The sequence below is a fragment of the Ambystoma mexicanum genome, chromosome 1p (assembly GCF_040938575.1).
Source record: "Ambystoma mexicanum isolate Mex_15411 chromosome 1p, UKY_AmexF1_1, whole genome shotgun sequence".
NCBI classification, from domain to species: Eukaryota; Metazoa; Chordata; class Amphibia; order Caudata; family Ambystomatidae; genus Ambystoma; species Ambystoma mexicanum.
In genome coordinates, this window is record NC_090921.1 from 521436377 (window position 1) to 521462933 (window position 26557).

General features: G+C 43.8%; 1 protein-coding gene across 4 annotated transcripts in view; it reads right to left on the reverse strand.

Annotated features, from left to right (window-relative positions):
- ATCAY (ATCAY kinesin light chain interacting caytaxin) overlaps positions 1 to 26557 on the reverse strand; it is a 458353-nt gene that overhangs the window by 169465 nt on the left and 262331 nt on the right. For all 4 annotated transcript variants that reach the window (XM_069649408.1, XM_069649407.1, XM_069649411.1 and 1 more), the window contains 2 exons: positions 22245 to 22347; positions 15403 to 15534 (listed from right to left, as the gene is read on the reverse strand). In XM_069649408.1, coding sequence (XP_069505509.1) covers positions 15403 to 15534; positions 22245 to 22347 — 235 coding nt within the window. The remainder of the gene's footprint in view (positions 1 to 15402; positions 15535 to 22244; positions 22348 to 26557) is intronic.

Genomic DNA, 26557 nt, shown 5'->3' on the forward strand with positions numbered 1-26557 from the left:
CTTCACCTGTGTATAACAGCTGTATAAATAAACAATAAATAAAATAAATAAAGGGGGAAGAACAATTTAATTTAAAACAATTGAAAAATTCAATAAGCACCAAGCCCAGTGTGTATTATGTGCTCAGTGATTCAAGCATCAAACCCATTAATCATATACATATTTGTTAAATATAAAGGTCTGTTCTGTGGTCATTCTTGTGTTCCCAAAATGTATTTAATTTTATGCAAAGCAAGCAGCAACTCTCTCTGGTGTTTTGGCCCTTTTATGCTTTCTCATAAGGGTATTTTGAAAGAGTACACTATTAGTATGCCAAGCTGTGTATGCCATCAGTATGTGTTTGTTATGCTAGTAGGCTTTTGTACTGTGCTGAGTCACCACAGTGGTAGTTTTAAAGCGCTGATCCTTGTCTGTGGTGTATTGTGACCCCGTCTGGTGAAAGCAGAATTTAGCACCCTGGGAAGAAGACGAGAAGCAGAAGTGGTGTAAGAGTGAGGAAAAGCAAGGGAGGAGGTTTCAGAAGCACAGAGCGAGCTGGGGGCCACGGGTTATGTTTTGTATTAGTGTGGTTGTTAGTCTACTATATTTAGACTATTTTCTAGAGGGATGTGACACAGAATAGCATGTGCTGGTAATGTGATTTGCTCAGTAAAACAAGTGTAATGTTCTTATACTAAAATATATATAGGAAGTGATCATTAGAAATGAATAATAACATTTTAAAATTAGCCATTTTACAATGTTATTACAATTAAACAATTGGCTTTTTATTTTTTTTAATAGATGCTTTTGAAAAAGAAAACACTCTTTTCCCCCTACCACCAGACCTGCCTACCCTCTGTAATTAACCAGGAGCCTCTGGGTTTTAACGCTCGTGCGTAAAATCTCTGGGAAAACAGGATATTTTATTTTATTTATTTATGTATTTATAAAGCGCAGAAAGCCGCAGTTATCGGGGCGTTAAGACAAAAACACAAAAAGACAATCCAAATATAACAATACAGGGCAGACCTAAGGAGAGGAGGAGAGGCTATTCTGAGTGGCACAGGAGAGTTATCTGAATAATGATAATGAGGAGCAGTGATGCATGGCTGCCAACTGGCTTCATTCGTGGGTGTGACCTGCAATTTAAAAACAATTGTAGGTAGAGGTGTAGACAGGGTAGGGCCTGAGTGGGCAAAGCCCTCTCAAAATCTGTAAATGCCCACTCAGCAGTGCCTTGTGGGCATTTACAGATGTTAATGTCACTGCGGTGGGCCCAATTCCATGAGCTTCAGACCCCACTAGTTACACAATCCTGGCTACGCCTCTGATTGTAGGTTATTAATTGTGGCATTAAAGGTTGCTTTTCAACTTGGGAAAAAGGATCCACCCTTGAGTTATGACATCCCTTTGCTTTTGTTCTGACTGAAGACCGAACATTCACATAACAAGGGCTCACAGCAGTCCTGTATAATGCCAGCATCACCTTCGGCAACATTTGGATGGGTATACTGGACATACTGATCCCCAGTCGTTCCTCCCCTGGTCACTTGCAGATCCATTGCTAACTATTTCCCTCCCTCCCCTGTAAGATCCCCACTCCCTTGTTTCTATGCTCCCTGACCTTATTCTTCCCCCTACGATGGTAAAGCGCTCCGTTGCTTCGCGAAGCTCGGTCCGCGCTCAATAAATACCCTAATAATACTTGCTCTTATGCTAGCTGCTGCACATGGGGAATAGGCACAATGCGGTGAGTAGTCTGATTGTGAATATTATCCCAGGAAAATGGTATAGATCACCCAGCCTACTTTTGAAGGTTTTTTTAACATGTACGCGAGGCAGGTAAGTGGACTCTTGCATGGCTGTGGGCGTGGCTTCGCGTTAAATCAATTTCAGGGTATTAGATATTTACAGTTAGGCAGGTCTGCCCACCGCTCCCCAAGATTTCTGTCTTTTTTCCCTCTGGTCCCGTAGCTGTAAGCAACGGGGTGGCTTTCGTTGGGCTGGTTCAAGATGTCAATGCGGATAGTCAAGTCGATTTATAATGTGAATGAATGTTCTGTATTGATGCACCAAGTGTGCTTTACTACACTTTTAAAAGCTAATAAAGAGCTTTAAAATGAAAGAAAAAATAAAGGAAGTTCCTTAAAGAGCCTGTTTCTCTTATCTCAACAGCAAGTAAGAAAACAGCCAGAGGAAAAAGTAACAAGAAAACAAATAAGTACAAATTTAACATTTTTATTTGACAAGTGAAGTATGCAGGGTGTGTGGGGACAAGTGACAGTGGGACGCAGGCTTTTACTAGTCAAAGTCAGCTAATTGGCTGATCATGCCTATGCTTGGGATTTTAACCAAAGCCCCAGGCCGTTATCACCCGTTCCAGCCCTTGGAAAGGGTGCTTAATGCTTAATTATGGCTGACATTCCAAAGCCGATGATTGGCTGTCGTGCTACCCAGATTCGATCCCAGTCACAGAGTTCTAATAAAAAACTGGAGGGCCAACATTCGTGTTGTATAAATGACTAGTGTTTCATGCTTTACTTTGCCATGTTCATTCGGGAATGGGCATGCGACATGATGTTCTAAATGGAACACTGAATCTTGGAGAGTTTGTTGTTGCTTGAGTTATAGCAGTTGAACCTGAGATCCTGGATGTGTTGGGGGTCTCAAGATACTGTGCTTCACATTACTTAATAAAACGAAAGTAACGACGCTCACCGCGTGTGAAGCCGTGGAGAGGAACCAGCACCCTGCATGTCCTAGCGTTGTCCTGCCAGCCGCGCACTCAGTTCTGCAGAGGAGCAGATTGGCGCTGACGAGAGAAGCTGTGTCGATCCGACAAGCGAAGAGAGGTGAGAGACGAATTGAGAAGTCTCATCGGGACTTGTGGCGGCGGCGCCGCCGTGGCGTCTTGGAGCTGTAACACCTCCATGTACATCTCTGTGTAGGACCCCTGTCCCTCACTGCCGGGAGTCCGCTCGGCATTTCAGGCGAGGTGGCGGCACAGTGCGCGTCCAAGCGTGCGCCTGTCACGTGATCCATCACGTATCCGGAAATCAGGCAGTTATCGCGGAAGGAACCGCGTATGTGCACTTCATTGGATCGCGGGTCTAAACAAGTTAGTCACGTGTGCGGATGTCAGGCAAATTCCGTGGTGGAGACTCTGCTTTCGGAATAGAGGTCTCGCTTTGCAGGGTGAAGCGAGTGTTATGTTAGACCCGCCTAGGGCCCTCCGAGGAAGGCGGCCTGGGATTGCTCCTGAGAACAGGAACAGGTGAGATATTTCCAGCAGCCTAGTGTACTGATTCGTGTAACCCCAGTTTTGGCTAACTGACACCCACCCAGTGAAAGGGGAGAGATTGACTGTGTGTGCTGCTCTGGTCCTGGACGAGGGACACCAGACGCATATTTAATACCCAGTGCTGCGGATTGAAGTTATAATATGGCACTTTCTGGAGTACCAGGTCCCCAAGTGTTTATGCCTACTCCAGGCACGCCCAAGATTAAATGGGCACCTTGGAAAAAGGGGTTTTTACATTACGTTAAAGCTACCTGTGGTAATGGGATGTCGCTGGAGAGGAAGGTGGCAATGCTGATGCACTTTTTGGGATATGAAGGTCAGCGAATATATGACACTCTCCCAGACATTTCTCAACTGGATTTGGAAGAGGGATCTAACGATTTTGATGTTGCTTTGTTAAAGTCGGACAAACATTTTGAAGCTAAAACGAGTACTGTCTTGGAAAGATATCATTTTGGCATGAGGTTCCAAAATGATGGAGAATCTGTTGAAGATTACATCACGGCTCTAAGACACTTGTCTCTTAATTGTAAATTTGGTGGTGGTCTAGATGAACATATAAGGGACCAGTTTATGTTACATTGTGCAAATGATAAAATTCGGGAGGAAATTTGGTTGAAAGATGACCCTAATTTAGAGGAGGTTATGGGCATTGCAAAAAGGATCAAGCACACCTTACAGTGTGTAGCCAAATTGGGGGTTAAGGAAAATAAGTCAATGTCAACTGTTGAGGTTCTGAAGGGGAATGATAAGAAGGGAGCCTACATGAAAGAAAAGAAAAAGCAGAAGTTTAAACCTGATAGACGTTATGAGGCTACTCAAAACAAAGGTGGGGGTAGTGAACAGGTAAATAGAAGCGTCCAGAAAGATAGCCCCCAGGGTCACATAAAAAGGGAAGACAGACTGTGTTTCAGGTGTGGCAGTGCTCGACATTTGTCCATGTCTCCCATATGTCCTGGAAGGCGCGTGAATTGCAGCATTTGTAAGAAATGGGGTCATTTTGAGAACTGTTGCAAAAATTATCGGGTTGGTAGTGGAAAAGGAACTCTTCTCATTGAAGAATATGACGGTGCAACATCTGAGGAAGGTGATATTTCTGAGAATGAAATTGTTACTGTTCACATGGTAAAGTGCTCGGGGTCTGATGAATGTGAACACCCCTCTGCCTGGATAAAAGTGAATTGAATGGACACTTAGTTAAGATGTTGGCAGACTCATGTTCAAAGATCACGTTAATGTCCAGAGTGGTGTTTGAGAATGTAGCTGGTGGTTCTATAGAACAATTACTGCCCTCTGATAAAATGCCGGGTGGGTACAATGGTGATAAGATAGAAATTTTAGGATGTTGTAATGCCGAGTTCGAGTTTAAGGGCAGAGTGACTCGTGGAATAATGTATGTCACAAAAAGGGGAGAAACATTGCTGGGTTGGAAGGAACAGAGAGGATTATGCATCCCAAAAAGTGCATCAGCATTGCCACCTTCCTCTCCAGCGACATCCCATTATCACAGGTAGCTTTAACGTAATGTAAAAACCCCTTTTTCCAAGGTGCCCATTTAATCTTGGGCGGGCCTGGAGTAGGCATAAACACTTGGGGACCAGGTACTCCAGAAAGTGCCATATTATAACTTCAATCCGCAGCACTGGATATTAAATATGTGTCTGGTGTCCCTCGTCCAGGACCAGAGCAGCAAGCACAGTCAATCTCTCCCCTTTCACTGGGTGGGTGTCAGTTAGCCAAAACTGGGGTTACACGAATCAGTACACTAGGCTGCTGGAAATATCTCACCTGTTCTTGTTCTCAGCAGCAATCCCAGGCCGCCTTCCCCGGAGGGCCCTAGGCGGGTTTAACACAACACTCGCTTCACCCTGTAAAGCGAGACCTCTATTCCGAAAGCAGAGTCTCCACCATGGAATTTGCCTGACATCCGCACACGTGACTCACTTGTTTAGAACCGCGATCCAATAGTGAGGAACAAGTACTTAATGTGGCCAATACACATGGATCATGTAGAAATAATCCCAGAAGACATGAGTTGTTACTTAAGTATCCAGAAGTATTCAAGAGTAATGTAGGATGCTTAAAAGGAATGGTTCACAATATTGTTGTAAAAGAGGGAAGCAAACCAGTTGCATCTAAACTTAGGCCTTTACCTCTGTCGATGCGAAAAGCTGTACGTGAGGAACTGATGAAATTAGAAAAAGAAGGTATTATTGAGCCGGCCAAGGCAGTAGAGTGGATTTCTCCTGTGGTAGTAGTGAAGAAATGTAGTGGAGATTTGAGAGTGTGCATCGATCTAAGGGAACTTAATCGGTGTGTTGTGGCGGATCGCCACCCTCTTCCAAACATGGGAGAGTTGTTAAGTAGAATTGGAAGTGCAACATTTTTTGCCAAACTTGATATGGCAAGTGCCTACCATCAAATCAATTTAGATGCTGAATCTCGCAAATTGACTGCTTTCATTACTTATGAGGGAATATATAAATTTCGGCGCATGCCTTTTGGTTTAATATCGGCATCTTCGGTTTCCAAAAGGTTATGGACAATTTGTTAAAAGATGTCAAAGGTGTGTGGTGCTTTCAGGATGATGTTCTCATATGTGGTAAGGATGAGGAAAAATTGAAGGGGAGACTGGATGAGGTTCTCAATATTTTTAAGGAGAGAGGTATAACTTTGCAAGGTGAAAAATGTGTTTTTATGACACAGCTGTTGAATATCTAGGTCATGAAATATCAGAGCATGGGCTTAAACCAAAAAGGAATCTGGTGGATTCCATTCTTAAGACAAAATCACCTAAGAATAAAGCTGAATTGAGGTCATTTCTAGGTACTATTGAATTTTATCATAGGTTTGTTTTGAATTATACTGACTGTATAATCATCTTAAGGGCATTGTTAAGGAAAGGAGTTGAATTTGATTGGAGTAGGGAATGTGAGAGAGAGTTTGAAGAGATGAAAAGAAAAATAGATATGGCCAAACCCTTATCGATGTTTGATACAAGGAAAAGGACTATTCTGTCAGTTGATGCCAGTGATACTGGTATAGGAGTAGTGATGTTGCAACCAGATGTCGATGGCTCAGAGGTGGTTGTAATGCATGCATCCCGAATGTTTAGAGGGGCAGAACTTAATTATTCTGTTCTGGAAAAGGAAGCCTTGGCGTGCCATTGGGGCATAGAGAAAATGAAGAATGTGTGGGGTCAGGATTTTACTTTAAGAACAGATCATAAGCCCCTCAAGGCAATTTTTGAAAGTAAAGGTCTTGACAAGGTATCAAGGAGAGTTGCCGGTTGGGTCACAAGACTACAATGCCACAAGTTCACTGTAGTAGTGGTTGCAGGGAAAGAAAACATACAAGCAGACCATGCCTCTAGGGTGAAATTGGTGGATGGGGCAAGTGAGGGCAGCAGTAATGTGTATGGTGAGAGTAAAATGGTTTTTGTAACCGCAGAGGGTATCATACAAAAGCAAGAATGGATTTGTGTGTTAGAATCAGATGAAATGTGGAAACGCATAATGATGTTTGTAGAAAATGAGTGGCCAGAGAAAAGATTACTTTCCGGGGAGGAAAGGTCATTATGGGAAGTAAGAATTGAATTGTCAGTGAAAGGGGGGCTATTGTTCCGATGGGACAAATTGGTAGTTCCTGGGTGCCTGAGGGAAAAGCTGATAAAATCTGCTCATCAAGGGCATATAGGGGTATGTAAAACGAAAGAAGTGATAAAAGCAGACTACTGGTGGCCAGGTATCGACCGCGAAATTGAGAAAGTGGTTGGTGCATGCACAGATTGTATTAAATCTGGAATAAATGTGATGGCTGTGTCTCAGCCCATGGGAAAGACAAGTACACCTGAGGGAGTGTGGCAAGATTTAGCAATGGATGTTTTGGGTCCGGTTGACATGGGGATGGGTAGAGGAAAGTTCATCCTTGCCCTAGTTGACACATTCTCAAGATGGACAGAGTTCAAGATCATGAGAGAAGTTACATGTCAACGCATAATAGAATTTCTTGAAAATGTATTTGAAAGGGAGGGTCTACCTAGTAGTATCCTCACAGACAATTGTCCCCAATTCACTGGAAAGTTGCTCAGAGATTATCTGGTTAAATGTGGGATTAGGCACAAAAGGACTCCCCTGTATCATCCACAAGGAAATGGTATGGCCGAAAGGGTCAATAGATGTATTATGGAAGCTATCCGAGGAGCGAACGCATGTGGTTTAGATAGGAGAGTAGCTGTGAGGGAAAGGTTGTACATGTTGCGGATGGCTCCTGGTCCTGAGACAGGTGTGAGCCCTTTTGAACTCATGAGGGGCCGAAAAGCCAACACATTGGTGGCTCCAGCTTGGCTGGGCAAGGGAAGCGAGACGGATGTAGTTGTGGAAGATGTAAAAAAAAGAATGGATATACGTAAAGGAAAATGGGTGGAAAAGGTCAATGAGAAAAATCCTAAAAAGAGAACGGTGGTTAAAGTTGGAGACTGGGTTTGGATAAGAAAGGCTGTGCTCTCGAAGAAAGGAGAGACCCTGTATACGGACCCTGTTAAAGTTGTGCGGGTTTTTAGAAATGCTGTGGGGTTGGAAAGTGGGCAAATCTGGAACATGTCCAGAGTTGCGAAGATTAAGAGATAACCTGCTTCTTGCTTATTTAAAGTGATAAACTTGTGTGTTCATAAAATATTTTTTTTTGTAAAATAGGGGATGTGTTGTATAAATGACTAGTGTTTCATGCTTTACTTTGCCATGTTCATTCTGGAATGGGCATGTGACATGATGTTCTAAATGGAACACTTAATCTTGGAGAGTTTGTTGTTGCTTGAGTTATAGCAGTTGAACCTGAGATCCTGGATGTGTTGGGGTCTCAGGATACTGTGCTTCACATTACTTAATAAAAGCACCTAGTTAACACAATCGGCGTGTTTGCTTTTATAAGAATTCGATACTCTATAACAGCAAAAGGTGAGGCAGACATTGTCCATTCATTTAGCACACATGGATGCCAGGCCGCTGGAAAAGCTCCCATAGGAAACAATGGAAAGTAACGTGTTTTTTCCACAAGCATGGCATCCAGGGACGACACCGTTCCTGGTGGAATTTTGGGCCTCTAGTCCTTTATTAGAACTCTGTGATCCCAGTTGAGTTCTGACCTTGGGCCTCATTACGACCCAGGCAGTAACCGTGGCGCTATTTGCGCCATGGTTTCCTCCAAAACCTTACCAATTCCGCCATGGTGAATGGAGCAATTACCGCCCCATTCCAAGGTTGGCAGGGGCGGTAATTCCCCATTCACTGTGGACCTTCCCCATTCCCACTTGCGCCCCCAAGGGCTCAATGGGAATGGGGAAGGCGCTACTAACGATACCGCTAATTGCGGTACCGTTCTTAGCTCCAAAGTCCCTTTGCGGGTCCTGTCCTTAACGCCTGGTAAAACCAGGCGTTAAGGGAGGACCCGCAAAGGGACCTCGGAATAGGGCGGTAAGGGATTACCGGCACCAGTGCCCTTACCGGTACCGGTATTCCCTTACCGCCCGGGTCGTAATGAGGCCCATTGTTGGTATTATGTTTATTTAGTCCACCAGGAGTTCGCTACTGGAAACAACACGTTTTAAATCTGGAAATCGGCTTTGAAAGTGACTTACATTAAGTTGTATAAAGTAATGGTTTGCAAGAAATTACAAGCAGTTTATTGGTGCTTTTTTCACTGAACAATATTCTCCACACCAAGGTGATCTCAGGCCAACTTTTAAAGGCATGTGGGGTGATAATGTCACTATGTATTTTAAAGACAAGGCCCTACCTCCACTCTCACGCCTCCCCCACACTTAAGAACAGGTTATTGCAAGTTATTACAGTCCTGTGCCCTTATTTGGTCCATGAACTTCTTTGTGACTTGCAATAATCTATAACATACAGTAACCTAGGATGCCCTACTTCCTATTTTAGCAGAGTGACTGCTGTTGGTGCACATGGTGTCTGATAGGTTGTGTGTGTTTTGTTTCAATGATACCATTACATAGTTTCTAATTAGAGACCATAGTGCGTGGAAGTATTGTCTCCACATACGCCCAGCAACTTCTTCCCAATTCTGGTCCCCAGAGCTGCACCATTTCAAGAAGAAGAAGCTCGTCAAGCTCACATTTTCTTTGCATTCTGGGACTTACAGTTCTGCACTTTTAGTTGGATTAGCAAAATTACAAATGCCAGAATGCAAAGAGTAACACAGGGACTGTACATACTCTAGCATTGCATGGGGGACCTTTAGAGCTCATGCGTTCCTTTCTGCACTTCCTGACTTCTTCCTGACTTCAGATGCCAGAATGCAAAGAGTAACACAGGGACTGAACATACTCCAGCCTGGCATGGGGGAACTTCAGAGCTCACGTGTTACTTTCTGCACTTCCCGGCTTCAGATGCTGGAATGCAAAGAGTAACACAGGGACTGAGCATCCTCTAGCCTGGCATTAACACAGGGACTGAACATCCTCTAGCCTGGCATTAACACAGGGACTGAACATCCTCTGGCCTGGCATGGGGGATCTTTAGAGCTCATGTGTTCCTTTCTGTACTTCCCGACTTCAGATGCTGGAATGCAAAGAGTAACACAGGGACTGAGCATCTTCTAGCCTGGCATGGGGGACCTTTAGACGTCATGTGTTCCTTTCTGCACATCCCGACTTCAGATGCCGGAATACAAAGAGCAACACAAGGACTGAACATCCTCTGGCCTGGCATTAACACGGGGACTTAGCATCCTCTAGCCTGGCATGGGGGACCTTTAGAGCTCATGTGTTCCTTTCTGCACTTCGGTGGAGCGGGGGGGGGAGTGCCTGTGGGAAATATCTGATATTATTTGGGCTATTGAAAGTCTCAAACCATTGAGTCCCCCTGACCCCGCACTGTTTATTGGAATTCCTTAGTTTTCACTGCAAATGTATTTTTAAAGCAATTGGGAGATGTTATAGATAACTGTCTTCTGGATGGATCGATTGCATCAATTATTGTGGTGGGTGATTTTAAGGTGACATGCTCAATTTGAGATTTCCTTTCCCAGCAAATGTATCGCTCATATTCTAGACCTCGAGGAGATGATTTGTTATTTCTGATGGATTCCAGAGACCTAATATTACTTAATGGGGCAACAAAGGGATATTCTCCAGCCCAACCAACCTGGAGGAGAAATACTCAGCCATAAATTATTATATCTTTTGATCCCCAGCTTATCTTTATTAGATGTGTCAAGCTCTTTTACCTCTTTTAGCAATCTTGCGATTATGACTGTAACTTGGAGTTTTCCAAGGGAAATGCCAATTAGAGATCGCTATTTACCTAAACTTCAGGTCTCGTCTGGAAAAAACAGGCTAATATGGAACCTGCCAAAATTAGATTCATTTTATTACACTCTAATTTCATTATTTAAAAAAGCTTTTTGCTCTGGAATATGGCCTAAAAACATGTACATGGAAACAATGTGCTTATTTGCTTCGGCTCCCTCTCAGCGGAGTAAAGTAGAATATACCCACAAACAAGTTTACGATAATATTTAAATTTTTAAAAAACATGTAATGCAAAGGGAAACTAAGAACCTCCCTGAAAGGGGTATGGTGCTGTACCAAATCCATCTGAAACAGATCAAACAAAGATATAGGCACCGGCTAAGAAGCCATAAAGCCATACAGTTGCAACAGTCGCTGATGACATGCTAAAAGCTATGGCTGCTAGAGACACACCCAAATTTGGAGATTGTTTAAAACACGTGATTTGCCTAAATTAGCCCTCAAAATTAACCCAGTTCCTAACTCTCTGTGGATTGCTCATTTTTCCCAGCTGTACAGGGATGACTTGTATGCAAAGGATTCTTTAGCGATGGTCGCTACTGTAGAATCGTCATTGGTGATTGATACAGATGATTTTCTAGCATTAATAAATCGATGCAGTTCTTCAAGAGCTCCCGGGTTGGATGGTCTGTCCAATGCCGTGATACTAAATCAGCCTGAATTGTGGGCTAATACTTTAACATTCATTTTTTAAACATTTTATTGCTAGGAAAATTCCAATTTAATGGACTGCAGCAACCATTATTCCAATTTTTAAAAAGGTGAGCAGGCACTTCCAGAAAACTATCGACCGGTCACATTATTAGAGCCCGCAGGAAAAAAATGTGCAACATTATTGCGAAGGAAAATAAATGAATGGATTTTATCTTTAAATGTTTACAATTTTAACCAATCGGGTTTTGTGAAGTGGGTAGGGACTTCGCTAAACTGTTTTTTGTTGTCTCTTTTTAAATAAAGAGCGTTTAATACCAAAACCCCTTCATATCTGGCATTTATTGATTTTAAATTGGCATTTGACAGTGTCCCCTGGGGAGCCTTGCGGAAGAAAATGAAAAATTGGGTTTGCCCAGAAGAACTCTTAGAAATGATCCAAGCACTTGATACGAACACTACGATAGTGATTTGCCTTAACCACCAAGGTGATTTATCCTTGCCAATACCAACTTTTAGAAGGCTTAATCAAGGATGCCCTCTGGCCCCCACTCTTTTTAATCTTCTTTTAGTTGATCTGAATCAACACTTAGAGCAGGCACTGGCTTTTCCTCCTAGGGTAGGCTCTAGTATGGTTCAATGGCTGTTCTACGCAGGTGGTTTGGTCTTAATAGATCGAACAACCATTGGTCTTCAGCATCAGTTGGACGCTCTTTCGCTATATGTATTGTAAAATAGTTTGACTATTAGTATTTCTAAATCAAATCTAATCAAAATAAGACCTAACAAGAGAGGAAATCGAAAAGTTTCAAATTGGGTGCTTTGTGCAAGATTATTGCTACTTAGGTATTTGTTATAACAACAGAAGAGGTGATTCTCTCTGCACAGAGAAGTTCACAAAAAAATTCTCCTTTCACAGCTCAAGCAACGATTTTGCAGACAAAATATGGTAACTATTTGCTGCATCCACGTCTGTTGTTTTATAAACAAAAAGCAGTTCCTATCATTACTTATGGAGCAGAAACCTTTACTGACTATAAAGCAATTCATTGGCACTAGTTAGAAAGCATTTTCTGGAAGCGTATTTGGTCTCTACCTAAAAGTTCTCCTATCCCTTTAATTTAGTATGAGCTGGGTCTACTTTTAGGAAATGTTGCTTGGGAGATATTGTGTGCCTTTTTAGTGAGTTACAAATGCTTTGACAATGCTACAGATTCTCTGATTGAACTTTGGAGGAAAGAATTCTCTCAGACGATGATTGATGCAGACATTTCATAGAGCTGCTGTTGACTAATCTAGATAAGGCAAAACGAAACATGTGGATAGCAGAATGGTTCTCGACTCAGCAGGCTTGCTCCAAATACAAAATTGCCGAGAACGTTCAATTTAAACCAAAAGCTTGTAATGTTGTTCCTAGTTTTAAATTTAGAAATACACTAACATACTGCCAACTCGAGATCTTCTGGGATCAAGATTAAAGAACTTGCTGTTTGATCGTAATTGTACATTTTGCCAAAAGGCAACAGACCCCTTGAGCCATCTTTTGATAGATTGTAATGCTTTGACAGAGACTAGGGCACGATTTTTTGATGATATTACTGGAGAAGAATGGATTGTAATCTTGTATAGTGGAATTAACAATTGCTATAGTGAATTATGTTAGCCATTTAAATCTTGTTTGAATTTTTATTTTATATGATTTACAGGGCTAGAGTCCACAAACGATTTGATTGTCACTTTTATAGTACTCTGATGAATTGTGATATCATGAGTTGCACTTTGCACTTTTATGCATTGTATGTTTATTGTTATTGGCTGTGAACATATTTCTCCTTTTTTGCATCTTTTATATGTAAATAAATTGGGGTAAAAGTTCATAATGAATCCAATAAAAATATATATATATATTATGATTGGTCTACTTTTGAAGTCCTCTACATAAAAAGGAGTATGAGGGGGATGAGGCGAAAAGAAAAGAGGGCAAATGAGTCATGATGATTTGCCAGCGATGTTGTAAATTTGGTTGCTGTACTGCAGGGGTTATTTTCTCTGCTCCAGACACTTAGCTGATTTTGTTAACCTTTGAGGTCCTGTGGAATGTCTTCCTCTCAGTGACTCAAAACCTCCCTGGTTATAGGTTGCCCTATCTGCCCCAGGTGCCATCCATGCCCTGGTGTCCTGGGAATCTGCAGTCACCAACAGGGGGAGTTCTTTAGGTTCATATATTGCCTTATGTTTCAAAAATAACAAGAACATTGCTTTGAGATTCATTTGACAGTCAATCCTCATCTATAGCTTCTGAATTAAGAGCATACTGATAGTTAGGAAATTATTATAAAATATACACCATACAAATAAAACTAATCAAGAAACCACTTCAAGAGCAATAGTTGACTCCAGTTAGCAAAACACAATCGACATTGTTTTACACTGCATTCCAAAGTCAGATGGTGTTTTTAAACCACATTTGGTGAAATACCTGTGGCAAACATTATTTCTACCAGTTACAACAAAGACGTTCTATGTTCAAGTGCCTGAGTTGCAGACTGGTCTCCAGTCTTGGCTTTGCCACTTAACCAACGTGTGTGCCATTTGGCAAATCGTGTTATCTCACTGTGCCTTATCTGCCAAAATTAGAGGTCCCTAGAGGTGAGCCAGCTCACACTGTCCGGTACTCCAAGAACACCTCACTCATGATATTGCACTACATGTAATAACACCAGTGACCTTTCTTACATCGGACAGCACACCGTTTTTGTCTATAAGCTTACTCCTGGCTACTTCTTTTAATGTAACTTCACATGGTCTCCTCGAGGATAGAGTAATTCTGTGATGTCACTTTCTGTGATGTCACTGATGTTCCTAGATATGAAAATTAGGGGGGTCTGTTTACATAATGCTGCTCAGAGTCCAACACATCCTAGGTCCGGTCCTGCCCACATTGGTTATGTTTGTCCCTTTTCCCTTTTTTATAGGTGATTTATTTAAAGAATGAGTCTAATTGTTTACAAATTAAGTGAGACAGTGATTTATTTACCAACCGAACCAGAGAGAGATTTATTTACATCATGCAGAGTGGATGTAAATATAACCACCTTGGACCATGTCCCAAAATACATATTTGTGGGGGTGTCATGATACATTGCTTGAGGCAGAAGACCCTGCTGAAGCCGCCTACCCAACCGTAAGCAGTGCCCATCACTTTTTAGACCACTCCCGCACTCCGTCAACACCCCCTTGTTAGATAGAGCCCCCCCCCTCGATTTCTCATCCAATTTAAAGCTCTGAGTATTCTGAAAGATCCCAGATTCCGAGCCCCAAAGAGAAATTCTTGTGTTTGCACGGAACCTGTGATTCATATTGGCAGGAATAGTTGGCCAGTAAAGGATTAGCACTTTCCATGCCAAGTGCCAAACCTGAGTTTAGATAGTAGAGTGCCAGCTTTCCCCGAAACACAGCAGAATGCATTACACAATAGCACCTGCAATCTTGTGTTTTTCATGTTTCATATTGAGCAGATTTTCATGAGCTAGCTACTTTCAAACATAAGTACAATATCAATGGGCTTCATGTTTGCTCTAAAGTAGGCACTTGCACTGGGTAAAAGTGCATTCCACTAGCCTGTCCTGTTGTCAACATATGATTAAAAGGTGCCATTTTAATTTAATAACTTTAAAGGGACCCATTAACAACCTCATTGGCAGACTCCTCTTCCCTCCTACCCTGCTCTATCCCCATGAGGATGCCAGGGTTGTTTCCATAGTTTGCCCACCCCTTCTGCTATGCTGCATACTGCCCAGGGTGGACAGTTTGAATAGCCCTGGGGTTTGCAAGCTTTGGCTATCCAGACGGTTTGGACTACAACTCCCATCAGCCCCAACCAACATGCTCAATAGTGAGGATCATGAGATTTCACAGGATGCAGAACCCTGGACTGAGGCACGGTGTACATCTTGTCCTGTTTCAGGCAAGTGTAGCCCATGCATTGCTTGCTTTATGTTTTGTATTTTGACATGTGTATTTTTTCTTTTCCTATTACCAGTTGAGGACTACGTGCTTCAGACTGCAATGAAGTTGAGAGCTCTGCTTAAGACCTTGGTCTCAATGCCTTACTCTCCCCACTCATGTCACTACTTACCGCCTGTCAATCATCTGGTAGCATTTCTTTAGCCAGCCCAGCCCAGGCATCCTCCTGCGAGGCGTGGCGCCGTTGAGGTACACAATCATGTAGTCTTCGGCCACCAGCAGCTCCAGGCTGCTGATCACGTACCTGTTGAGGCAGGAGAACAGGAGAATGCTGTCAATGTCGGGGTTATCAAGTAAGGCACATATAGAGGCTTTGCTCATCTCAACCTCCCATTAATTTCCTCGCTGGAGTTTAACACCTAAATTGAAGGTCCCACCCAGATTTAAAGAACCAACAATTATACCTGTTGGCAAAGTACCTCTGCCCTTAGAATAATGCAACTGTTTAAAGAAAAAAAAGATGTGTATCACTGTTTCCCAAAGATTTGTAGGGAAACTATGGGTGATGGCGCCAGCAATGTATTACTGTGTTGCTTTTTGCACTATATCTTTCCAGATAGACGGGGTTGTGGACTGCTTGTCGGTTCTGACTCAGTGTCGACCCTTGGGAGGACAGGCCTCATTTACTAATAGCGGGCAATGTGTTATAGTTTAGGGAGCACTAGGGAGTCGCAGGTGAATAGAAAATACAAGCTTTCCAATCATACCACTCCCAAAAGGACTCCTTCAACGTCCTTGCAAATTGCCATCAACTGAAACCCAATCCATTAGGCTGAGCTGGTCCACCCACCGATGAATCAAGCCTGCTGAGATTATTCAGCATACACACAATATTCACAAGAGATAGTACACTGAGTGGCCTGGGGTAGTACCGCTTGTAGATGCTTATGTGGTTTAAGTTTGGTATGAAGTATTATTTAGGAGGTGTACTCATCTGGTACTTTTAAATTAGAACTTGGACCAAGTTACCAACGTAGATAAGACTGTTCTCCTCCATCCTACACTTCAAGACCCCGTTCTTCAAAGAACATCTCGCTGGCCGCTCCATTCAACCCCACATCTCTCCTTCCAGAGCACCTTCTGTTCCACCTACCCCACATAGCCCCTTTCCTCCCCCTGCACCCTACCTGTAAGCCGCTGTGTGCGCCCCTATGTACAATGCTACAGCTAGGCTTGCGCTTTATAAAGCCATCCGTCCATAGTGCCATGCCTACTGTCACTCAGGCTAGGTCATTCCTTTTGCTATGAGGGCTGGTTATCATTTCTTCATGACATTTGCAATGCCTGCTGAATTTTCAGGACTTTTGGTATCTCTCTTTTGTTAACTGAGCAGAAGGTTTCCAGAATGCCTTCTGTGACAGCAGTCTACACTATAGCAAAGAACAGCCAGAGCCTCAATGTGAGGACACTCTAGAGATTTACAGGAGTAATGTCATCTTTTCACAGAAAGGTCAGGCACAGAATAGATGCCCCCACATTACTGAACTCATTGTCCTCTGCAGGGCTCTTGGCCAAGTACAATGCTTTTCATGGTGGTGTAGGGGCTTTTGCATTGTGGAAACTGTGGTACTGCTAACTAGTCACATTAGGCTCTCTCCCACTTCTAACTCCCCACCCCGCTGGAGGTTCCTTTGCACTGTTGAGTGTACCTGTCTGCTCCCTCTGTGTGTTCCCTACTGTGTGATCCCCCACCTCTGCGCATCCTGCGCTCTGCAGCGCTGGGTCGTGAATCTCTACTCTCTATTTTCGCTCCCTCCTCCTACTTCCTTCTTGCACCCTCTATTGTGCTTTTTGTCTCCCCATCTTCTCTTACTGCTACTCCATCTCCTATCCCTCGTAATAAGTCGGGAAGGAAGAAGTTCAAGAGGGACATTGTGGTCTCCAGCCCAGTCCCCCCTATTGCTGATACCTACATCAGTGCTTCCTCCAGACAGACTCTCACCGACATCCTCTTTGTCGTTTCCTCTCCAGACCTATGTACTCCTCATAGGGTCGCTGTTCTCTCTCCTTTCTCCTCTTCTTCCATTAAAGGTGGCACTCGGTGGGAGGTCCTCTTGTCCTCCTTCCACTCCTTCAAGACCATCATTCATATCTATCTGAATAGCACCATCTTGGTCCAGGGCCCTCAGCCCAATCTCCTCCTTTTCGATAGGCGCCTCCCGTGTCTTATCAACTTCCTTCTCCTGCTACTCCTACTAGCACCTCTCTGGCTCCTCTGTCACCTCCTTCTCTCGCTGCCTCTCTGGCACCATCCTCCCCTTCTCTGGCTACTATGCCACCTCCTTCTTCCGCTGCCTCTCTGGCACCCTCCTCCTCCTCTCTGGCTACTATGCCACATCCTTCTAATACCTCTGCCCACTCTCGGGCCCCTCTACCACCTCCGCAGGGCTTACTTAAAGCCTGTACCCCACCACAGAAGTCTTTCAAATGTGGCAACCCGCTGCACGTCGCTACTCCCAACTCTCGCTCTGCTGTCAAACAATCCTCTGACATCTGCCACCTCCTCGAAGAACTTCACCTGGATGTCCTTGCTCTCACCGAATATCCACGTGTGGAACCAGAGAAGGGGGCTCTAACACCCGAATCTTCCCTTATTCATCATGGTAACACATTATGATTCAGGTGATTTTGCTTTGTAATTACTTCCCATCCACCAATCATTTCTCTTTTTTTCGATTCTGAGTTCCGTGTACCCTTTTTCCCTAACAACGAGTTGCTTTCCAAATGAAACTTTGACCAATTTTATTCTGTTTCTATGGAACGCAGCTTTTCTTTACAAGTGGTATGTTTTTCAGAGACCACAGTTAAAAAGTCACTAGACGGAGTTTGCTCAGACAAGACTCCTGTACTCTGGGATGAAGAGTCTTCTCCTCTAACTTTCAGTGTTATGCAAATGACACTCAGCTCTCTTTCAGGCTCCCTTCAGCCTCCTCACCACTCATTCCAGACTGTCTATCTATGATTCAGGATTGGTGCGCCTCTAACGATCTGTACCTTAACGCCACTAAAAGTGAGATCCTTCTCATTGGGACCCCTGCTCCTGCGTTCCTTCTAGCCGCCCTCCTTGGGAACACTTTTTTCGCCTTCCTGTGAGGCAAAAAACCTTAGTGTCATCTTTGACTCCACTCTTTCCTTCTCCCCTCATATCACAGACCTGTCCAAGATGGCCCACTATCAGCTGCACCAGAGGTAGTCTTCCTTTTCTCAATTTTCTCCAGAGCCTTGTTCTCGCTAGGCTGGACTACTGCAACAGCCTCTTTCTCAATCTGCTTTCCTCTACTATCCGCCCTCTGCAACTAATCCAGAACAGGACTGCGAGAATTGTCCTTGACCTCAAGCCCAGGGACCCTATCTCTCCAGCCCTGAAATCTCTCCACTGGCTCCCGGTGGCTGCAAGGATCAAGTTCAAGAGCATGTGCATCGTCCACAAGGCTTTCTGGGGATGGGGCCCAGAATACATCAAACTCTCTCTTCCAAAACACCTCCCTTCTTTATCCCTTTCCTCAGGCATCTCAACTCTGAGGGTCAGGCGCTTCCCCAGGCAGAGAGTGGTGGTAGTTCTCTCTCTTCTGCAGTTGCCTCCCTCTGGAATGGCCTGCCTACCCCTCTCAAACTTGAGCCGGACCACCTGGAGTTCCGGAAGCAACTCAAGATCTTCCTTTTCACCTCTGCTTTCTGTGAGAAAGCAGCAGATTTCTCACCCGCTAGTCACCAGGATCTGTCATCCAGGTGGTCAGGACATAGCCATCGCTATTGGATCCAGTTCCTGGGGGTGTACCAGTGCAGGAGGATCACCTGGATGGGGGATCCTCAGAGAGTGGAAGTGGGACACCGAAGGTTGAGGCGCAGTATCGCCTTCCTTATGACACCTTTTTTCACATCTTCCCAGTAGGATACATGGAAACTGTACACCGCCCTTTTCCAACACAAACATTTTCTCACAGCGTGAACAACAACAGACTAATACCCAAGCCGTTTACCTGACATGTCCCAACACAAGGATCAGGCAGAGTCAGGCAATTACCAACAACTACCCACACCTGACTACCCTTTCCCAAGAGCACACTCTGAGCAAGGCTGAATACACGAGGAAACAGCTATTCCAGGGCGGAGGTTTGAACGGAGAAGGCCGTGAGACATGAAAGGACATCAAGGAGGGAGTTGCCCTTTCCCCTTTCAACCCAGACCCGCGAAACCTCTGATAAAAGAAACATAAGATTGGGAATCGCAGCTGTTCTATGGTGTGACGGATGTCAGCAGTACATGGCACCGTCCTGCACTGATAGCTAGGGCATGGAGACGAGGTTGCCATTGTGATACCGTCCTTGACTCCTGCTGCAAAGGAACCGCCAATGAGTTCAGCACAGCCGGTGAGTCGGAAAAAGCTAATAGTCAACTGAACTGTGTTGGGATCAAGCTTGCAGTGGCAACAATAAGATGATAATTGGACAAGAGGTCTTTTGTGAACACACTGGTACCAGAGATAGAGTGGTCCGGCACCACGTGGGTGTCCAGTCGAATACCTACGGCTGGTACCCCTCTTACGAGCAAAGAGACTATTAAATATTGGGAAGAAAGAAAACTGCCAAGAGGCCATAGGGAAGGCCGGAATAGAGAGTTAAGGTGATCATACAAGGGTCAATCGAAGCTCCTTAACTCATTGCTGAAGTTTTGACATTGTGAAATAGGCGTTTGCGCCCGGCTGAGGGAAACGCCATGCTAACTGTGAATTTGTGAAAAACAGGCTTGCCGAGTGCAAACAGAGTGACCCAGCAAGGCAAGTCTCTGTTTGAATTGGCAAGTGCTCCAGTTGGCCTGAGGCCGACTGAGGGAGACTGACTACTGAGAGAAGGATCGGAGCCCGGCTGAGGGGGATCCATGAGTGAAGGGTAATCACCTGACGCAAAAGATAATGGAAGGAACTTTTGTTTTGTTGTTTTGAAGTATCAAGCCTTCTGAAGCAAGACACTTTACATGAGAAGAGACTTGGCACAGAAGGCCCTGATATAGAGAAAAGGAACTGGAACCTTGTGCCGGAGAATGCCAGGAGTGTGCTGTGCTCGAGAGTCCCACCTTGTCTTGTGCTAAAAACATGGGGAAGTGAGACCCCCGGCATAACATCCTGACTTATCATTTGGCGAACACTTCTTTCTCTTCTTGTGAACATTGTCTCACACTCTTTAGTAACATAGCGGTAAGGATTGGCAATAGGTGTCTTAGTATAGGGGCTTTTATTTGACTAGACTCCACTTGGTTGGCATTATTATTATTTGATGGTAGTAGCTTGCTCCCATCTTAGATTTAGGTTTAGATTAGGTGTTTTTCTCACCCATTTTACAGTTTAATAAACACCCTTGAACTGTGATCACATGTGTCTGTCTTACTTTGATACCATGCCTTCCTTACATTTCACTCCCTCTCCCCTGCTGACTGACCTGTCTGCTGCGCTGACTGGTTGCCTGGCTACCCTCAGAGTCTCACTGGGTACCAGGCTCCTCCATGACCAGTCGCTCCCACACTTAGGGGCTGTAACTCTAATCCTGCAGTCCCCAGCCTCCTTGTACTTACCCAGAGCTGCACTGCCCTGGCTGCACATGCTCAGAGCAATGCTGCCCTGATTGCACTTCCCCCTTCCCTCTCCCTGGCCCTTCCCCATTATACCTCCCCCCGCACTTTGCATTATCGTACTTGCACAATCTGAATAACACAAAACCTAGTGAGATCATTTGTTTTGTCCCCCCTCTGTCTTCCCTCCCTTGTCATGTCGCACCTAGAAACATTTGTGTACAGGCACATTATAAATAACTTATATCATATCATATATATGTACTGCACAGCTGCCTCTCCCAATAGAAGTCCTTTACCTGCTTCGTTGCACTACACCTTATATTGGTTGTATGATCAGGTATGTGCACCTGGAAGACAAACGTGCACCAACTAAAGGTGAGTGTGCCCCAAATTCGTATTTACCATTGTTCCTCTGGACTTTAGGATTAGAAACGCAAAAAATGAAACGGCAGGGCTCGAAATTAAGATTGGATAAGCAGGAGCAAAAAGCAGCTCCTTGGTCTCCAGTATTAACCAGTGACCAGGAGGTACTACAGGGGAACGAGAAGCTAGTACATAGCGTTCCGCAAATCTATCTTCCTCATGAAATGGAAAGATATAATTGTATCCATTATTTATGATCCCTTATGCTTTAAATGTCAAACAGATGTGTCCTAATCTTTATTTATAGATGTCCCAAATGCACAGTGTCATATTCCCATAGGTGTGTTTGTTTGGCACCAGTTGGCCTCGGGAGCCAAACCTAGCTCCTAGTAGCTGTTGGTGTCAAGCTAACCAGGATCTTCTAGTCTACAAGCAGGAGCTAAATAACTCCAGCTCCCCTCAATTTCGAACCCTGCCCGATCAATACATTTTTGTTAACATAGACAGGCAGGTTTCCCCAGATATAGGCAACAGAGCCCCCAAATGGCATTCTGAAATGGCCCCCCACACATCTTCTGTTGGCCCTGTGGTCTTGTCACAATGCCACTCACGTCCTCCTCTTCCTGGGTGACACAGATCCTCAGCGCCTTCTCCCTGATTGCAAATTCAGAACAGTGAAAATATTTTCCACATTTCAAAAAAGAGGGCTGTGCATCCTTTACCTCAACAAATACCCTTGCATCTTCATTTGGATTTCGCCATGCTATGCAATTGGAAAACTCACGACTGGTGTGTACAGTAGTGGCCATTTTATAGTAGCTGCCGGCAGGGCTCTCTCTGGGCACAGCCGCACTCCTCCTGCTCAAACCACAGCATTGCCACATTGCATACTCATTTTGAGGTCATTCAATATGATAATCCCTTGCTTAGTCCGCTGCATTTCAAACCTGCTCCCTAGTGGTGTAGCTTTCCAAACGCATGGCACGGCACGCGTCTCTAAAGGCGCAGCATGCGCCCACTTACAGGAAAAGATTCTCCATGATGTAGTGGTAGTCGGCACAGTTGCTGTCCGGGAGGCAGCAGGCGGCAAAGACAATGATGGCATTCAGACCCTCACCATAGTATCCTGAAACGGGGAGAAGAGAAGAGATGCGGAAGAGAGGGCGTGGTGGGGAAGGGAGCAATGAGTGGGTGAAAAAATGAGGAAGAAAGAGAGCAAAGTCAGAAAAGTAAAAACCATGATCTCAATCTGGACCAACGCAAACTTTCCCCAATAGGGCCTGTCCAAGGTTCTATTGTAACAAAACTCTGTTCTGGTATATCACAGATCAAGGCTCATTCCTGGGCTCCGGGCCCTTGTCTAACTGTTAGGATATATCTAAGCGTTCTGATTTCCATAGGAAAGCATTGAAATCTCAGCACTTGAAGAGGTAACCTGTTACATCAAAGGCTACATGCCATGGTATCCATATCGGATTTGCAGCACTACACAGAGGGGAAACCATAACTCTACTGCTGAGACATTGGGAGGGGCAGCGACTCAATATGGCAGAACGAAGACAAACCAAGTAGCTTTGTATGAAGATGGCCAAATTGTACTGATTCAAGGTGCAACAACATTTGCCACATTCAGTCTGGGTCACCAACAGACATCACGTGAAATTGTATTGTTTGATGGGTCTTTCTGTTTACTATGTTTCTATAGTTTTGAAATTTATAGACTGCACTTAAATGCATTGTGCTTCTTTGAGTTTGGATGGTTTTGGTTATCAATATCCAACACCAAGCAAGGGTTGATTTCATTGGGCAATGAGCCACAGTTGGGAAATCTTGAGGTGCAGCCAAATAATGTGTTGTGGGATGATCACACACAGGAGAGTACCCAAGAGTAAGGGATGGGGGTGAACAATGACAAACGTTCTGTTTTTGATGGTGTGGGTCTCCCAATGGGTGATTAAAGAAGGAAGGGACATAACCAGCCGTATGTCTCCTCAGACTCCCATGCACCAGCACATTCTAGAGGCTGTCTGCGGCTGTCTGCGGCTGGCTACGGCTGGCTGCAGCTGGCTGCGGCTGACAACCAGTGAGGTGGCTCCACAATCCTCAATCTATCCCTGCCCACTCCCCGATTGCTCTCCTTCTCACCCTTTCACATTATGCACTTTTCTAAGGACTCTGCTGTGATGATGCTTGCCTCCATCAAACCCACTGTCTTCATAGTGGCCCCATTCTGTCGTTTGTTTTCTGGCTGTTCCTCACCTCCCCATATATAATTTCTTCAGTCACACTCGTATGCTGTAACCAATATCTATAATCGTGTTATGTAAGGCCACAGGTTTTTTCCACATGTCATTTTCTATTCTTGTACAAATTGTAAATGCAGGACACCAAATGCCAAAATACAGTATGAGTCTAAAAGCCAGGGATGGTTATTTCATGGCTGCTCAGAAGGCTGTACTACTTACAAAACTTAGACACACCCCAGAAGAGCCTTTGTGATAAAGTCACCTGGAGGTAGTCACTGTTTGACACAGGCATGCATCTTGTTGTTATGCATAATGTAAGGTAATATAATAGTTAGGGAATCTGGGACTTTTAGGAGCACCCTAGGCTTTTTTTTTACTCTGCGAGAGACATAATTATGGTCCTCCAAATGGTAGAAAGTGTCCCGGACAAGCATCTCCAACAGGTTTCACACTAAACAAAAAAGGCTGCATCCAAATGTATTGCGTTAAAAGAGTGAGAAAAAAAGAAGCCCCCAATGAACTTGAGCAGCTACAGACCAATAAGCCTCATTAACACTGAGAATAAGAAATTCGCAAAGAGAGAGAACTTTTTCCTTGAGATTATTGACCCTGAACAAGCGTGCATTATTAAGGGGAGGCATGCATCTGAGACAATGCGCAAACTGATCCTAACGTTATATGAAAGTCGGAAAATATCAATAGATGTGGTGGTCTTGTCATTAGTGCAGGGAAAGCGTTTGATCGCATAGAATGGAACTACCTGGTTTCTGCACTGGAAGGTTCTGGGCTGAGAGAAAATCTAATTCAATGGGTAAATAAAAATGGACTGTCTTCAGAAGGATTGAAACTACAGAGGGGAATGAGACAAGTTTGTCCACTCATACCATTGTTGTTTGCCATTGCGATGGAGCCATTAGCTGTAAATATCAGAAAGGATTCCAATTTGTAGAGGCATCACAAAAACTATGTCTATATGCAGACAACATGTTACTGGTGGTACAATAATGTGGGCACGTCAGTCCCGACAACAATGAAACAAATCAATACCTTCCATGATCACTCAGGACACAAAATAAAATAAACTGGATGAAATCAGAAGCTATGACAGCTTCAGAAGCATGTTCCAGTCAACAGCTGAGTAATTGTGGTTTCAGTTGGTGCCCAGAAATAATGCGATATTTTGGCATTTGGCTAACAAAGGATGTGGATCGCATGATGGATGTAAATTTGAGTAGTATAATTGAGAATCTGAAGGATGATTTGCGTAGATGGAACAAACTGGAGCTGAGGCTTTGGGGGAGAGTGAACACAATTAAGATGACTACTGCTCCACCTATTATTTACATCATGAGTATGGTCCCCATGAAAGTAATGAAGGAGGACATGAAGAAGATAGGGAGTATGTTACAGTCTTTCTTGTGGGATGGAAAACAACCACGTCTGAAGTTATGGAAGCTACAGTCATCGACTGAGAAAGGGGGTTTGGGAGTCCCAGATTTAACAAACTACCATCTAGCCATTGCGGCAAGACACTTGCTTCCTTTCATTGAAGATTCAATGGATGTTTTGACACAAGCAGAGACGAGTAGGCGTACACCACTGTCACCAAGGGCACTGCTGACTTCTGAAGATGCAAGTGGATGCAAGTCATATGCACCGACAAACTTCGTGAGGGAGTGTTGGGGTAGTCTTGTGAAGTTGACCAAAGAAGATGTCTTCTGTTCCAAAAAATCATCTTTCTGGCTAAACCCTGAGATTACGTTAGAAGGGCAAACGCTGTTCTGGCCAAATTGGTTTCTGAGCGGTATCCAGTGGCTATGTGATCTGTTTACAGATTGAACATTAATTAATCACTTTTAAATGTTTAACTGCTGAAAGGGGTCTGGAGGATCGCTGCATATGCAGAATATTGGAGATTAAAGAGGGCAGCTGGTGAGAGAATACCAGAAGAAAGCAATGATTGGACAGATTGGTTGAAAGAATTAAAATTAGAAGGTCATTTTGCTTCAAGGGTCTATAAACACCAGCCTAAATACAAAGAAGTTAATGGGAATGTACTCGACAAATGGTCAGAAGTCATAGGCTCAGAAATGAGCGTGTGTAGATGGGACAATTTGTGCAGAAATGTGAATTTGACATCATTAAACCTAGGAGAAAGGCAAGGCAGGTCAACATTTTGTACAGAGTGTACCGGACACCGCAGAAACGCCATGAAAGGAGTTTGCTAGATTCTGAGGTGTGTTGGAGATGCAAGCACAGAGTGGGATCATTCGATGCATATCATGTGGGAGTGCAGAGGGTTGAAGGTATTCTGGAAAGAAGTCACATTGACTATGAACAAAGTATTGATGCTAGACATGGATTATGATTTTACAACCACTGTCCTGGGGGAGGAGGATTTAAAAGCAGATTTGTCATACTCGCAGAGGTGTTGGTTCCTCAGGGAATCATTATCTGCAAAGAAAATTATAATACGAGAATGAAAAAGTGAACAAATGTCTTCTGCCTCAGGATGGCTGGAGGATTTACAGCGAATGTCTTCAATGGAGAGTGTGATCATGTACAGGAATAAGAAAGGCAACCTTTATGAAGACATTTGGGAGAGGTTTCTGGAGTTGTAAATGGAATCTATACATCCAATGTCTTTAATATTAAGAGTTATGCTGTATTGAGATTAAATGGCTTCCTCTCTCTGAAGGAATTGAGGGAGTTATCTTAGAATGATAAATAATTGAATTGTTCACTATACCTGTGAGGGAGGTGGTGGTTAGGGTTGTATTGTATTTTTAAAATATGTGTAATGTTTTTGAATGTCATGTGAAATATATTTTTCAATAAATATCCAAATACAAAAAGAAATTGCTGACACCCTTTGAGGTATACAAAGAAAGCTGCATTTTGTATGGTTTCCAGATTACCCTACTTTATTTGAGCTGACACTAAAGTAGTACTTTGCCATATTCTTTGAGTCTGTCCAGATATTTGGGTCTGAAAAATGAAGGTGCATTCTAGTCCATAAAAGAGAATGAATGGGTTGGTTTGATAGCTCCATACAACTTATTAAAAATCCCTCATTGAACAAACTAAATT